The sequence below is a fragment of the Elephas maximus genome, chromosome 5 (assembly GCF_024166365.1).
Source record: "Elephas maximus indicus isolate mEleMax1 chromosome 5, mEleMax1 primary haplotype, whole genome shotgun sequence".
Taxonomy (NCBI): domain Eukaryota; kingdom Metazoa; phylum Chordata; class Mammalia; order Proboscidea; family Elephantidae; genus Elephas; species Elephas maximus.
Genome location: NC_064823.1, coordinates 113,743,453 through 113,759,372, shown reverse-complemented (window position 1 = coordinate 113,759,372; position 15,920 = coordinate 113,743,453). Strand labels below are relative to the sequence as shown.

General features: G+C 36.4%; 1 protein-coding gene across 1 annotated transcript in view; it reads right to left on the bottom strand.

The window, feature by feature from the left end:
• Positions 1–15,920, bottom strand: part of GABRG1 (gamma-aminobutyric acid type A receptor subunit gamma1) — a 111,034-nt gene that overhangs the window by 47,950 nt on the left and 47,164 nt on the right. Inside the window, exon 3 of the mRNA XM_049886313.1 lies at positions 2,766–2,833. Coding sequence (XP_049742270.1) covers positions 2,766–2,833 — 68 coding nt within the window. The remainder of the gene's footprint in view (positions 1–2,765; positions 2,834–15,920) is intronic.

Sequence of the window (15,920 nt, the reverse complement as noted above, 5' to 3'; positions counted from 1 at the left end):
AGCTGCTAACCAAAACGTCAGCAGTTTGAATCCACCAGCCACTCCTTGGAAACCCTAAGGGGCAGTCCTATAGGGTCTGTCCTATAGGGTCACTATGAGTCAGAATCGACTTGACAGAAATAGGTTGGTTTGGTCTATCCTCTTTGTTGTTGTTGTTATTAGGTGTCATCAGGTCAGTTCCTATTCATAGAGACTCTATATACAACAGAACGAAACAATGCCCAGTCTTGCGCCATCCTCATAATCACTGTTACGGCTCAGCCCATTGCCGCAGCCACTGTGTCAATCCATCTCATTGAGGGTCTTCCTCTTTTTGCTGACCCTTTACTTCACCAAGCATGATGTCCTTCTCCAGGGACTGGTCCTCCTGATAACATGTCCAAAGAACGTGAGACGAAGTTTTGCCATCCTTGCTTTTAAGGAAGCATTCTGGTTGTACTTTTTTCAAGACAGATTTGTTCGTTTTTCTGGCAGTCCACAGTATATTCAATATTCTTCACCAACACCATTAAGTCCAAGGTGTCAATTCTTCTTCAGTCTTCCTTATTCACTGTCCAGCTTTCACATGCATATGAGGCAATTGAAAATGCTATGGCTTGGGTCAGGCACACTTTAGTCCTTAAAGGGACATCTTTGCTTTTTAAAACTTTGAAGAGGCCTTTTGCAACAGATTTGCCCAATGAAATGCATCCTTTGATTTCTTGACTGCTGCTTCCATGGATATGGATTTGGATTCAAGTAAAATTAAACTCTTGACAACTTCAATCTTTTCTGCATTTACCATGATGTTGATTTTTGGTCCAGTTGTGAGGATTTTTGTTTTCTTTATGTTGAGGTGTAATCCATACTGAAGGGTGTAGTCTTTGATCTTTATCAGTAAGTGCTCCAAGCCTTCACTTTCAGCAAGCAAGGCTGTGTCATCTGCATGTCTAGGATTTTTAATGAGTCTTCCTCCAACCCTGTTGCCATGTTTTTCTTCAGATAGCCCAGCTTCTTGGATCCTTTGCTCAGCATATACATTAAATAAGTATGGTGAAAGGATACAACCCTGACCCACACCTTTCCTGATTTTAAACCGCAGAGTATCCCCTTTTTCTGTTTGAAGAACTGCTTCTGGGTCTATGTACAGTTTCCTCATGAGCACAATTAAATGTTTTGAGGTCCCATTCTCTGCAATGTTATCCATAATTTGTTATAATCTACACAGTTGAATGTCTTTGCATAGTCAAAAAAACACAGGTAAACTTCTTTCTATTATTTTCTGCTTTCATCCATGATCCATCTGCCATCAGCACTGACATCCTTTGTTCTATGTCCTCTTCTGAATCTGGATTGAATTTCTGGCAGTTCCCCGTCAATGCAACAGCTGCAATTGCTTTTGAATGATCTTCAGCAAAATTTTACTTATGTGTGATATTAATGATAATGTTTGATAATTTCCACATTTTGTTGGATGGATCATCTTTCCTTGAAATAGGCGTAAATATGGACTTCTTCCAGTCTTTTGGCCAGGGAGCTGTCTTCCAAATTTCTCGGCATAGACAAGTGAGCATCCATTTATGGAAACATCTCAACTGGTATTCCTTCAATTCCTAGTGCCTTGTTTTTCACCTATGGCATCTTCTCCCAGTTCTTCTCCTACTCCTCCGACTGTTCTTGATTATGCCCCCTTTCTGTGCTTCTCTTTATTCCACCCGTATCTTACCTAACTTCACGTCACATATCCCCTTAGATTATCTCACACATTTTTGAGGTTGTGAGCTATTTTGTGTGCTGTTTGTCCCCCTTCCTATCTAAATCTATATTTATATTCAGTCCTAACTTCTTTCCTGAACAGCAGGCTTATATACCCTAACCACTGTTGCACTGCTCCTCTTGAATACCCCATTCGCATTTGGAGCATATGTGTCTACAATCTCTGTCTCAAATAATAACTCTACCATCTGCAAAGTTTATCTTCTCTATGTCTTGGAATCAGCCTACTTACAACCAATGAATCACCAAATTCCAAAAAAATCCCTTATATAATATTTTTTGAAATATGCCATTTTCTTCTCCAGCTTGATTTCTAAACTAGGTAAATTCTTTAAGATCTATTGCCCAGATTAATGCAACAGCTCCTTAACTGACCTCTCTAACTCTGGACTTGACCCCTCAAGTCCATGTTCTAAATTATTTTAAGAGTCAACTACTGAAAATATAAATTTGTCTATGGACACTGCCCTGATCAGAAGTCTCTAGTCATTTTTATTATCAAAGGGATACAATACAAACTCCCTATTATGAGTTACAAAACCATGCATAATGAGGCCCATAAACATCCTTTCAACCTCAGTTCACTACCTTATACCTTATATTCTAGTGGTATCAAATTGCTTTAATTTTGCCTAATCTTAAGAAGGCCCTTCATTCCTCTATACCCTTGTGCACACTTCTTCCTCTGCCAGTATTTCCTTTTCCTTCTCTGACTAATTTTCACTCAGGCCTTCTGCAGAAGTCTTCAGGGATCCATTCCTGATGGATCTGGTGATACTTTTTTGTGTTAGCATGATTTCTACCAAACACAGCACTTTGGAATAAGAGACTACAAACTACTAGGTATTGGGGTATCTAGTTCCTAATACTTAGCATACAATGATTGTATGTGTTGAATTAAAGTCATTTGGAATTATCTATCAGAAATTAATCACATATTTATTCTATTATATAAAGTGTCCATTCAAGAACTGTAGGACAGATAACTATTTTTAATATTCATTACTCACCATGTTTATGGGATCAACTGGTCCAATGCTGTTTACATAAACATCTGTTTCAATTACTGTTGGCCTCACTGCAAGATACCAATATAAAGAATAGTCAAAGATAAAACCAGAAGTAGTTTTAAATAAACCTTAATAACTGGTACTATGTTGCCATTTCAATCAAAAATATTCCTCATTATCAAATTCGGAAACCTGGCCCATGACAAAACATAAACACCTTTTCAGTTCACAAATTCAACCACATTAAAAAAAAAAAAATTAATGTTTTTGAATAAAAACACTTTAGTGGACAATCTGAAAATGTTAAATATATATATATATATATATATATATATATATATATATATATATATATACCTAAATCACCTACTAAATTTAAGGAAATTAATTCAACAAAAATTTCCAGATAAATTGCTTGGAAGTAATCATAGAATTTTAGGATTGGAATGGATTTTGAGCTCAAATAGTATGTACTCCTACTTAATGCATGTCCCTGAGTGGTGTGTCTTGAGAGGAAAAAAAAAAAAATTCTGATTTGTAGCTTCTGATGATTTCCATGTTGTTTATACTCCCACTACCAGTGTGGTATCAAGTAATGCAGAGTTGGGACAACATATTAATAAGTAGCTCTTACAAATCAGTATAAGCCAGTTCCAGCACACCCTGGAAATTGAAGTATAGTTTTGAGTAAAGTTGACATTGCATATAAAGCAGGGGGCTTCCAACCAGTTCTGCCTAACAAAGCAAAACTGGAAAGAACTCGAATTTTCAAAATGTGAGTGTACCAAAACAATAACCAGAACTGAAAAAATTGCAGGTCATCACCCTGTTAGAAACTTAATCTCCATCTTAGGAAACAAGGGCAGTGTGCACATTACACAGCAACCAAATCTCCTAATCAGCGGAGTCAGAAACATCACTGCCCCGCTAAAAGATGGCAGCTGACCACACTGCTTTGAATGTGTGCTGCTCTCCATGGTTGTCCTAGTTGTCTAGTGCCACAACAACAGAAATACCACAAGTGAATGTCTCAACAAACAGAAGTTTATTCTCTCACAGTCTAGGAGGCCAGAAGTCCAAATTCAAGGCATCAGCTCCAGGGGATGGCTTTCTCCCTTTGTTGACTCTGGAGGAAGGTCCTTGTCATCAATCTTCCCCTGACCTAGGAGCTTCACAGCATAGGGATTGCAGGTCCAAAGAATGCACTATTCTCCTGGCACTACTTTCTTGGTAGTATGAGGTCCCCCCAAGTCTCTCTACTAGTTTCTCTCTTTTATGTCTCAAAAGAGATTAATTTAAGACACAACCTAATCTTGTAGATTGAGCCCTACCTCATTAACATAAATGCCTCTAATCTTCTCTCGTTAACATCATAGGGGCAGGATTTACAACATATAGGAAAATCACATCATAGGACAAAATACTGGACAATCACACAATACTGGGAATCATGGCTTGGCCAAGTTGACAGATGTTTCAGGGGGACACAATTCAATCCATGACGATGGTCCCAGTAATAACACAATCTCCTGCATCAGACTCCCCTCAGAAGCCTCCTGAAAGGGCTCACTACACCTTTTCCGAGTCTCCCATTCCAGGGCTTCAACCTGTAATTTTTCCCATTCTGGTTATCATTCTAGCACACCCACATTTCACTAATGTGGGTCTGTTCTGATTTCATGCACTGGCCAGGACTGGACCAGGTTGAAACCCTGATTTAAAACCCCTACCACCAGGTTTTCCTTGCAGACATATGGATATTATCCTATCACTGACAGCATTGTACTTCAGGATAGATCTTGAAATGTTTTTGATGATGAATGTAACACCAGTCCTCTTCCAGTTGTCGCTCCCAGCATAGTAGCCTATATGATTGTTGGAGTCAAAATTGTCAATGCCAGTCCATTTCAGCTCACTAGTGCCTAGGATATTGATATTTATGCATTTCATTTCATTTTAGATGATTTCCAATTTTCCTAGATTCATACTTCATACATTCCATGTTCCAATTATTAATGGATGTTTGCTGCTGTTACTTCTCATTTTGAGTTGTGACACATTAGCAGATGAAGGTCCTGAAAACTTGTCTCCTTCTATGTCATTAAGGTAGATTCTACTTTAAGAAGGCAGCTCTTCCCCCGTTGTATTTTGAGTGCCTTCCAACCTGAGGGGCTCATCTTCTGGCACTACATCAGACAGTGTTCTGCTGCTGTTCATAAGGTTTTCACTGGCTAATTCTTTTCAGAAGAGTAAGGAGCATCTTACCCAAGCCAAGGTGTTTCCAATCACCTCATATGCATGCAAAAGCTGGACAATTAAAAAGGAAACCGAAGAATTGACGCCTTTGAATTGAGGTGTTGGAGAAGAATATTGAATATGCCATGGACTCCCAAAAGGAAGAACAAATCTGTCTTGGAAGAAGTACAACGAGAATACTCCTAAGAAGCAAGTATGGTGAGACTATGTCTCATATACTTTGGACATGTTGTCAGGAGGGATCAGTCCCTGGAGAAGGATATGATGCTTGGTGAAGTAAAGGGTCAGCGAAAAAGAGGAAGACCCTCAACAAGATGGATTGACACAGTGGCTGCAACAATGGGCTCAAGCATAACAACAGTTGTGAGGATGGCGCAGGACTGGGCAGTGTCTCCTTCTATTGTACACAGCAGTCACTATGGGTCGGAACCAACTCTACAGAACCTAACAACAACTACCAGGTCTGGCCGGTATGAGGAGCTTAAAAAATATTTATTCATACCTTCTTCCTCCCCTGTTAATTAAGAATATTTCTAAAAGGCAGGTATGCAGGTTGTTTATAATTGGCTCCAGTATAAGTTGTCTTTTTACCTAATTTTCACAAATCATCGTGTATGGATGTCCCTATGAATACCTCATCTATTGTTTTATATATAGCCAACCATGCTTTTTCAGTTAATGTTTAAATGCAAAGTATTATTATATTCTGTCAGAATGTATAACACAGATCAGCCTTTTAAAGTTTATCAAATGATAGCGTTAACATACACAATAGTGCCATATCTGGTTGTGATGCAGACTTTCAATCTTTGTCAGGTATTATGGCCTTCTTATAACTAGATTGGACATAATAATAATTTATATTCATATGTTTGTTTTATTTGCCATGGAAAACACTTTTTTTTTTTACTACTCTCACTAACACCACCAAATAAGATATATGGGACTCATTTATTGATTCAGCAACTATCTGTTGTGGGGTGGGTGTACAGTAAAGTGTATACAAGGTAGACAAGAAGGAAAAAATATTCCAGGAAGATAATCTCCCACATCTCTCACAGGGAATTATACAGACATAAAGCAAATGAGACAATGCAAATAAACTACCTGAACACATAATAAAGCAGCATGTTTTTAATAATATGTGTTCAGTTCTCTTTTCTAAATTTTATCTGTTCTGCCTTTCTGGCCTAGTGCTCATAAATACCTTACAATTCACACAGTGTGATCATCCTGAGATAATGTGTCTCTTTTTCTAATACATAGCTGAGTCTGCCTACCTTAGTATCTGTCCAGCCAAAGTCTCGCTGTCTAGGCACTTTCCAATCTGGCAAAAACCTCAATGGAAAAATATGGCCATTTTGAAAAACAGTGTCTACATAATTTTAAAACAATATGTATTTCCATCCCTTGCAATTAAAAAAAAAAATGTATACTTAACCAAAAAACCAAACCCAGCACCGTCGAGTCGATTCCGACTCATAGCGGCCTTATAGGACAGAGTAGAACTGCCCCATGGAGTTTCCAAGGAGCGCCTGGTAGATTTGAACTGCCGACCCTTTGGTTAGCAGCAGTAGCACTTAACCACTATGCCACCAGGGTTTCCAAATATATACTTAAGAAACCATTTTTCAAGTCAAGATTTTATAGCATGACATACATATTTTCTTGGTTAGAAAAATAAATAAGAGTTGTTATGAAATAGTTTTGGTAGGCAATATGGCCTCTAGATTTATGCATGCATGAAAATGTAATTCAATCTGCTAGTCAACCATTGGATCTCTTAAATAAGTACATATATATATACATATATATATATACGTATATATATATGAGGATAACACAGGACTGAGTAGTGTTTTGTTCTGTTGTACATACGGTCACTATGAGTCGGAACTGACTCTACAGCACCTAACGATGACCCATAGGACTTGTAGAAAATTTTATAGTTTAACAAATGCTGATGACTTCTGAGGTGAGTTGCTTTAAGTGTTTGCCAGTTATTTCTGACTGGCTATGTATTGTAGCCAATAAATGTCATATAATTAAGCTAATTATAGCTATATTTACAGAATGGTTTTTATGAAAGCCAATAATAACAATAGGCTTATTAGTTTCACTTTTAAGTATATTTATTACCAGTTATTAGCAATTAAATGAAATATTGCACTTTTAAATAATTAGATTTTTTTCAGTTCAACTGATAAATCAAAAAACACTGGGTGCCTGATCTTTATGGTTTGGTATTCAGGACTGCACAAATTTGTCTGCTCAGAGATAATGATTCCCAAGGATGTCTTGATTTACAGGACGTACTTTTCACATTTATGATACAGAAAACTTTAGATATGAGTGAGCTCTCCCGTTTTCCTATTAATATTTTTATCCAATTATGAGAAGAAAATATGCGTACTCGAAAAAATATTAACTGGTATTAAGAGCATGAGCCACAATACCACTGGGAATACTGGGGTACTTCATGACAGACATAAAGCATGCCATCTGGGATGGGATGCAAGAACAGTCACATCATTTAGTCCAATTTAGAACATCATTTTGACAAAGAAGTTAATCAATAAATAATTGTTACATATTTGTAAACTTTGGATCTTTTTTGAGTTATCCTGTACTCCATTTTATACCTTTGGGCTGCTGGTATCTGACCATATCCTTTAATCTACAGCTTGAGGAAACTAAAGGAAAGATAAACTTGAAACTGAAATATATGTGAAATATTTCAGATTAACTTCTAAATCACAAGTAGTAATCCTGTGTTTCAAAATATATAGGAAAACAACAGAAATATGTAATTCTACTGTAATAATGACTCATTACCATGGGTACTGATTAATACTATGAACAATATTTGCAGGTGAAATTATTTAAAAATAGACCTGTAGGTGATTGAGTATGTACCCGTTCTTGGCACTTAGAGTTTTCTGAGGCCAAAGTTTGATAACTGTAGGATTTTAGTGACACTCGAAAAGGAAAACATCATATTTTAATCCAAAACTAGACAAATGGAACTAAAAGGGAATTGCCATTCCTCTGTCATTAAATTATGTCAAAAAATGAGCACAGATTATGTGTAATTCAATTCACACAGAGATCAAAGATCTTTCTTCAAGATAATGTAACAATAGGTGAGAAAGCCACATACTGCCACAGCAAATTAAATTCTTAATTCAAGAAAGATGGTAGAGATGGCACTGGGTTATTTTTGTAAGGCCCCTTTCTGTGCTATTATCCTAAGTACTTTGCTTTAAGTATCTCACAGGAATTTAAGTAGAGAAACTCCCAGCAGGAATGAGTATATAGAAAGAACAAAGGTTCAGGGCAACTCAAAGAACACACAGCAAATAGGAAGAGGGCAAGAAAAAAGTACAAAGAGGAAGCATTGATATCAATCAAGTTTCCAGGCACCTAAGACAAAACTGAGGAGAGCCAACTCTAGATGTGGGTAACTGGTTTATTAGTCAGATAACATAAACTAAAATGGAATTTTAAAATATTTTGTCCATTGTTGTCAGGTGCCGTCGAGTCACTTCCGACTCTTAGCGACCCTATGCACAACAGAACGAAACACTGCCCGGTCCTGAGCCATCCTTACAATTGTTGTTATGCTTGAGCTCATTGTTGCAGCCACTGTGTCAATCCACCTCGTTGAGGGTCTTCCTCTTTTCCACTGACCCTGTACTCTGCCAAGCATGATGTCCTTCTCCAGGGACTCATCCCTCCTGACAACATGTCCAAAGTATGTGAGATGCAATCTCGCCATCCTTGCTTCTAAGGAGCATTCTGGTTGTACTTCTTCTAAGATAGATATGTTCGTTCTTTTGGCAGTCCATGGTATATTCAATATTCTTCGCCAACACCACAATTCAAAGGCATCAATTCTTCTTCTTTGGTCTTCCTTATTCATTGTCCAGCTTTCACATGCATATGATGTGATTGAAAATACCATGGCTTGGGTCAGGTACACCTTAGTCTTCAAGGTGACATCTTTGCTCTTCAACACTTTCAAGAGGTCCTTTGCTGCAGATTTACCCAAGGTAATGCGTCTTTTGATTTCTTGACTGCTGCTTCCATGGCTGTTGATTGTGGATCCAAGTAAAATGAAATCCTTGACACCTTCAATCTTTTCTCCGCTTATCACAATGTTGCTCACTGGTCCAGTTGTGAGGATTTTTGTTTTCTTTATGTTGAGGTGCAATCCATACTGAAGGCTGTGGTCTTTGATCTTCCTTAGTAAGAGCTTCAAGTCCTCTTCACTTTCAGCATGCAAGGTTGTGTCATCTGCATAATGCAGATTGTTAATGAGTCTTCCTGAAGTCTTGATACCCCGTTCTTCTTCATATAGTCCAGCTTCTCAGATTATTTGCTCAGCATACAGATTGAATAGGTATGGTGAAAGAATACAACCTTGACGCACACCTTTCCTGACTTTAAACCAATCAGTATCCCCTTGTTCTGTCCGACAACTGCCTCTTGATCTATGTAAAGGTTCTTCGTGAGCACAATTAAGTGTTCTGGAATTCCCGTCCTATTTTGTCCATACGTTATATTAATTATATTTTCTTGGACACCCTATTCCAATCTCTTTAAGATATTTTGGCATTTTATGTAGCTTTTTGATCACTTTCAATATTAACATTAGTTCAAGTCAATTAAAAACTCTAATCCTGTATTCTGCACCCCTAGCTTTTAATATAACTTTAAAGTTTGTTACTAATTCCCTAACTTTGATGCTTTAAAAAAAAAAGGAATAGTCATTATATTTAGAATCCTATTTAGGATATTTAAGCAATTATTTTATTTAATAAATTTGTTGTTCATTTTACTTTTTAACATTTTCAGTCTCTGTTCACAAAAATTTGTCATTAAATGTTGGAAAGCTCCGAGAAACAAAATAAGCATTGATACAAATAGAACAAATATTGGTTACACTTTTAAAAAAAAAAAAACTCTAATCCTGGAGCATAAGTTTGACAGAAAACTTATTGTCCTAGAATAGATATTGAAAAAAAAAAAGGTGCCAGTGATATAGATATTGCCGTTATCAAACACAGACATTAAAATAAATATGAATAATATATTTGTATTGCTCTAGAATGGACAGTGCGTGTCCTCAACCCAGGAAAAGACACCACAATGAGGTCCAGATCCTTCTTCCCAGGCATCACTAACAAGGGAATAAGAGAAATGTAAACTACCACTCTACCGGCTTCCTCAGAAGGTTACGAATAGAGAAAGAAATACTTAAGACTGTGTTGTCTAATGGAGCCCTGGTGGCACAGTGGTTAAAAGCTACAGTGTGCTACCACGGATAACCAAAATGTTGGCAGTTTGGATCCAACAGCCATTCCTTGGAAACCCTACAGAGCAGTTCTACTCTGTCCTATATGGTCGCTATGAATAGGAATCAATTGACTAGACGGCAATGGGTTTTTCAAGGGTGCTTCCTAATAGTTTAGCTACTTGGAACATCCAAACCAAACCAAACAAGTTGCTGTCCAGTCGATTCTGATTCATGACGACCTCACCTGTGTCAGTGTAGAACTGTGCTCTACAGAGTTTTCAGTGGCTGATTTTTCGAAGTAGATAATCGGGCTTTTTTTATAACTTGGAAGCTATGGCTATTTTGGTTGCAATATAAATTAATTAAAATTAAATAAAATGAATATTTATTTCCTTGTCGTTGTTGTTGTTAAGTGTCATTGAGTCAGTTCCGATGCATAGCGACCCTATGTACAAAAGAACGAAACATTGCCCATTTCTGTGCCACCCTCACAATCATTATGATCGAACCCATTGTTACAGACACTGTGTCAATCCATTTCATTGACGGTCTTCCTCTTTTTCACTGACCCTCTGCTTTACCAAGCATGATGTTCCTCTTGATAACGTGTCCAAAGTATGTGAGATGTACTCTCACCATCCTTGCTCCAAAGGAGCATTCTGGCTGTACTTCTTGCAAGATAGATTTGTTCATTCTTTTGGCAGTCCACATTATAGTCAATATTCTTTGCCAGCACCATAATTCAAAGGTGCCAATTTTTCTTTGGTTTCCCTTATTCATTGTCTAGCTTTCACAGTGAAAGCACATGAAGCGATTGAAAACACCATGGCTTGGGTCAGGTGCACTGTGATCAGGTTAAAAAAGGTATTAGAGAGGAGTGGCTGGATTTAGAGAACCTGAAGCAGTGTAGTATTCAGCATGCCTACTGTTTAGCATGTCTATGATATTGGTATGTGTTTGTGAGTATAATGCACACCAAAAGAATATAACTGGGCTAGAAACATCTCACCATATTTTGAACCGAGAGCCACCCACCAGCAGCATGTATCACTGGACTAGATTGTCAACAAAAGGAGATAAATGGAGTGGGAGATGTATAAAAGAACCCATATTTCCCATGTCAAGGAAATCGGCAACATAGAATGCCTATGGAAAAACTCTTATCCCCCTCCTACCTATAAGAGAGTCATTATTTACATGTCTGTTCCTCAAAGTACACCAATGGCTAATTGGTGTTAGCTCATAAAGAAGGTATTGTTAACCTTTATGACAAAGGTTTCAACTGTACCCAGTTAAATGGAGACATACACTATTTCTTCTCTATCTTCCATGTAAGAAGCCCAGGTGGTATACTGATTAGGCACTCAGCTGTTAACCTGCTGTGTGGGAGAAAAGACCTGTGATCTCTTCCCATAAAGATTACAGCCTAGGAAACCCTATGGGGCAGTTATACTCTGTCCTATAGGGTCGCTATGAGTCAGAATCTATTCAATGACATAAAACAACAACATCCTCCATGTACAGGAGTCCCTGGTTGGTACAAAGAGTTAAGTGCTCATCTACTAGCTGAAAAGTTGGCAGTTAAAACCTACCCACAGGAACCTTGGATCACAATCCTGGAAATCTGCTTCTGAAAGTTCACAGCCTTGAAAACCGTATGGAGCACAGTTCTAGTCTTCACGGGGTCACGATGAGCCCAAATTGACTCAACGGCAACTAATAACAATTCCCCTATGTTCCTAATACTTAAAGTTTAGAAGAGGTAAAGAGTTGAAATAAAAGAGGGGACCAGACTCTTCCCTCCCACATCCTTCCATGCCCCTCTCTAAAGGAATTTATCTAGCCTGTGCCCAGGGAGTGGTATAGATTGAAATCTGTTTGAATGTTAAATTTTTAAACAAGAGGAGTACTTAAATAACTGACACTGATGGGAAAATCATAGAAGCTATATAAAAATTTTCTTAAGAAATAGAAAAAGAAGATTCAACATAGAACAGTGAAGTTAAACTAGAAAAATAAATGAGCCCTTTTAATGTTAATTTCCCATTAATTTGAGAAGGCCCCAAGAAGCTGGTTATATAATTTTTCATAGCACCACCGAAGGGAAAAGAAAATATCAAAAATTTTGGACAGAAAGGAATGCCTACAGAGATCATCTCAGCAATTAAATGCACAGATAAAATGCATGAGACAGTTATCTAGGTATATAACACCAGGTGACATCAAGTCAATTCTGACTTAGGGTGACCATGTGTCAGAGTTAAACAGTACTTCTTACAGTTTTCAATAACTAATTTTTAGGAAGTAGATCACCAGGCCTCTTTTGAAGGCTCTCTTGTAGATTGGGACTTCCAACCTTTCTTTTAGTAGCCAAGCATGTTGACCAAATTTTGTACCACCGAGGGCCTTCATTAAGGTACGCAGACAAGCTTAATCTTATCTATTAAACAAAGTGATCATACCGTACACGCATATAGAACTTGAAAGTTCATATCTTAAAATGTTAAATCCACAGAGTAGAGCAATTGTTAAAATAGCTACACATGGACTAAAAAATTTGTATTCTTTGGGTTCTGTTTAGCACTTATTTGTTCAGCATTATTACAGAAACTAGGGATATAGTGACTTATACTTTCAGGGAACTTACATTATAGAAAGAAAACAGGCAGTCAAAGAACACCAGTAAAGAATGATGAGTAAAGGAGCCCTGGTGGTACAGTGGTTAAGCCCTTGGCTACTAACTAAAAGATTGGTGGTTCAAACCCACCAGCCACTCCGAGGAAAAAAATGTACGGTCTACTTCCATAAAGATTACAGCCTTGGAAACCATATGGGGTAGTTCTACTCTGTCCTCTAGGGTCACTATGAGTCAGAATCACCATGATGGCAATCGGTTTGACGATGAGTAAAATAGAAGTACAGACTTCCGTTCTTTCTTGTGATGAGTAATTGGTGTGAAATAACTCTTTCCATAAAAACAACCTAAAAAATTATTTGAAATTAAAAATAATACACAGATGGTTAAAGGAATTATGGAGCAACTAAGGCAGACGAGATTTTATTCAAAAATTTCCTGGAAAAATTACATTGAGGTGAGCTGTACATTATCGTTCGATCACTTTTCTCCTTGGTACATTCGGTGTTTCACTGTACAGCAGTAGTAACCGAACAGAACACAGTGGCCTACCAGCTATCACATTGCTCTGGAGAGACAAAAATTGGAGTTAAAGGTTGTCAAGGCAGCTAGGACTGCCCTGGAATAAAGGAAACCACAGGGAATTTAATTAGATATTCTGTATGCAACTTCCCCTCAAGGCATTTGCTAATTCCTAAACTCTGCATGTGCGTGGTAAGATGCTGAGAAACCAAACATCAGTCAGCTGCTAAAAGTCTAAAATAATATGTAGAGATTTCAGTTATTTCAGGGATGTTTGGACCCACCATGGAAAGGGGTTCCTGGTATACACCTCAGGGTATTAGTGGGGACATCTGAAATTGCCATGCCCTAGGAGAAAAGAAAGTTTTCAAAAAGAAATACACTGGTTTTGACCAGACCAAGTGCTTTTCCTTTACTCGATCTGAACAAGTAAAGACAAAATGGAATTCTCTGTGGTGGGAAATACATCATCTAGAATTTCCATTATTTTTCATATACTCTGCTAGCATTAAGTCAAAAATTAACATGCATTTCATGAAACAGAATCAAATCATCTTAACAAAGAGAAAAAAGATTTTAAAAAGTCTCACAAGTAATCAAGATATTTGAGTTATTAGACAAAGACTGTAAAATAACTAGGATGAATATATTTTTAAAAAATCGACTTAAAGGTGGAAAACTTGACAAAATATCTAAAATCAATTTAAAAATCAAATGCAGGTATCAGAACTGAGAGTTATCAAACTGGAAAAGAGGTCAATAAAAAATAATAGATTGCAACACAGAGAGGGGAAAAAAGAAATTTATAAAAAAGAGTCTATAAGACATAATAGACATGGTGAAAATGTCAAACATACCTGTGATTGAGTCCGGGGAAATTGAGTCACAACCAATATTTGAAAAAATATTGGCCAAGAATTTTCCAGAACCAATTAAAGATCCAACCCACAGATTCAAGCAGAATTAAAATAGGAACCCCCCCAAAAAAATTCCAAAAACCAAATAAACAAAAATTTAGGGACATCAGAATAAAACTGTAGAAAACCAAAGACTAAGAAAATCTTAAAGATAGCCAGAGATAAAAAAATATTTTACCATCCAAATAGCAACATTAAGATTAAAAGTAATAAAAGATTGAAACAATAAAAGCCAGAAGAATATGGGATAATATTTATTAAGTTTGGAAAGGAAGCAATAGCCACTCTAGATTTCTATATCCATTGAAAATACCATTCAAAAACAAAAGCAACTCAAATACATTTTTATATGAAAATTGAAATAATTTGTTGCCAGGAGACTTGCACCAAAAGAAATACTAAATCAAATACATTTCTAATAAAAACAAAATATTGAAGAACATAAGAGAGGATAATTTCATGTAACAGTTAATTTTTAAAACACTTTAAAAGGCAATAATAATGATAATGTCTTATGTTATTTCAAATGCACATAGAATTAAAATGCATGGAAATAATATTTAAAAAGTACTGAAAAGAATATACGAGTTTATGGTGTAAGTGGCTTGTAAGGTTCTTCAGTTTTTGATAAAAGCACTGATTTATGGTTGGGTCTACTAAGTAAGAATGCATATTTTAATTACAAAAAATAATGAATGTATGTCTAATAAAATAATAAAAAGAGAAGACAAAATAATAAATACTTGATAAATCAAAAAAAGGAAAGTATGGAGAAAAACAAAAGCAAAATAGAACATTTTAAACAGATTTGAAAAAAAGGAAAAAAACTAGAAAGGCAGCAGATTTAAACAGTATATACAATAATTACCTTAAATATACTTCTACTAACAACTCAATGTAAAAGACAAAAATCATCAGACTTTACAATAAGTTCTACCCTGAGTGGGTTGGTTTACAATAAGGAAACAAAACCCAAATATATTCTTTCTGGGGAAGCGATCTAAGCATGAGAATCAAAAACTTGAAAGTAAAAAGATGAAAAAAAGATATGCTAAGCAAATTCTAACCAAAAGAAAGCAGGAGTAGCTATCGAGTAACAATAAAAGTATATTTTAAGGTGAAACATATTACAAGAGAACAAAAAGATCACTTGATAAGAATATAAGAACTAGTTCACCAGAAAGGTGTAACAATTTTAAATTTCTATGTATCTAAAAACAGTTTCAATATGTATAAAACAAAGATTGACTGAACTTAAAAAAAAAATCTGTGGTTATGGTTAGAGATTTTAACATATCTCTTTCAGTAAATAATATGCATTATTAGAATAACAAGCCTGACATGAGTAAGCTCCCCAACCAGAAGGGAATGAAGCTAGATATTAATAACAAAAATATATCTAGAATGTAACCTAATTTTAGAAATTAAGCAGCATTTGTTTAATTATTCTATGGCTCCAAGAAGAAACCACAAAGGAATAAATTGTGAAAGGCAAAAATGCAGTGCTTAGAGGAGATTTCTACAAA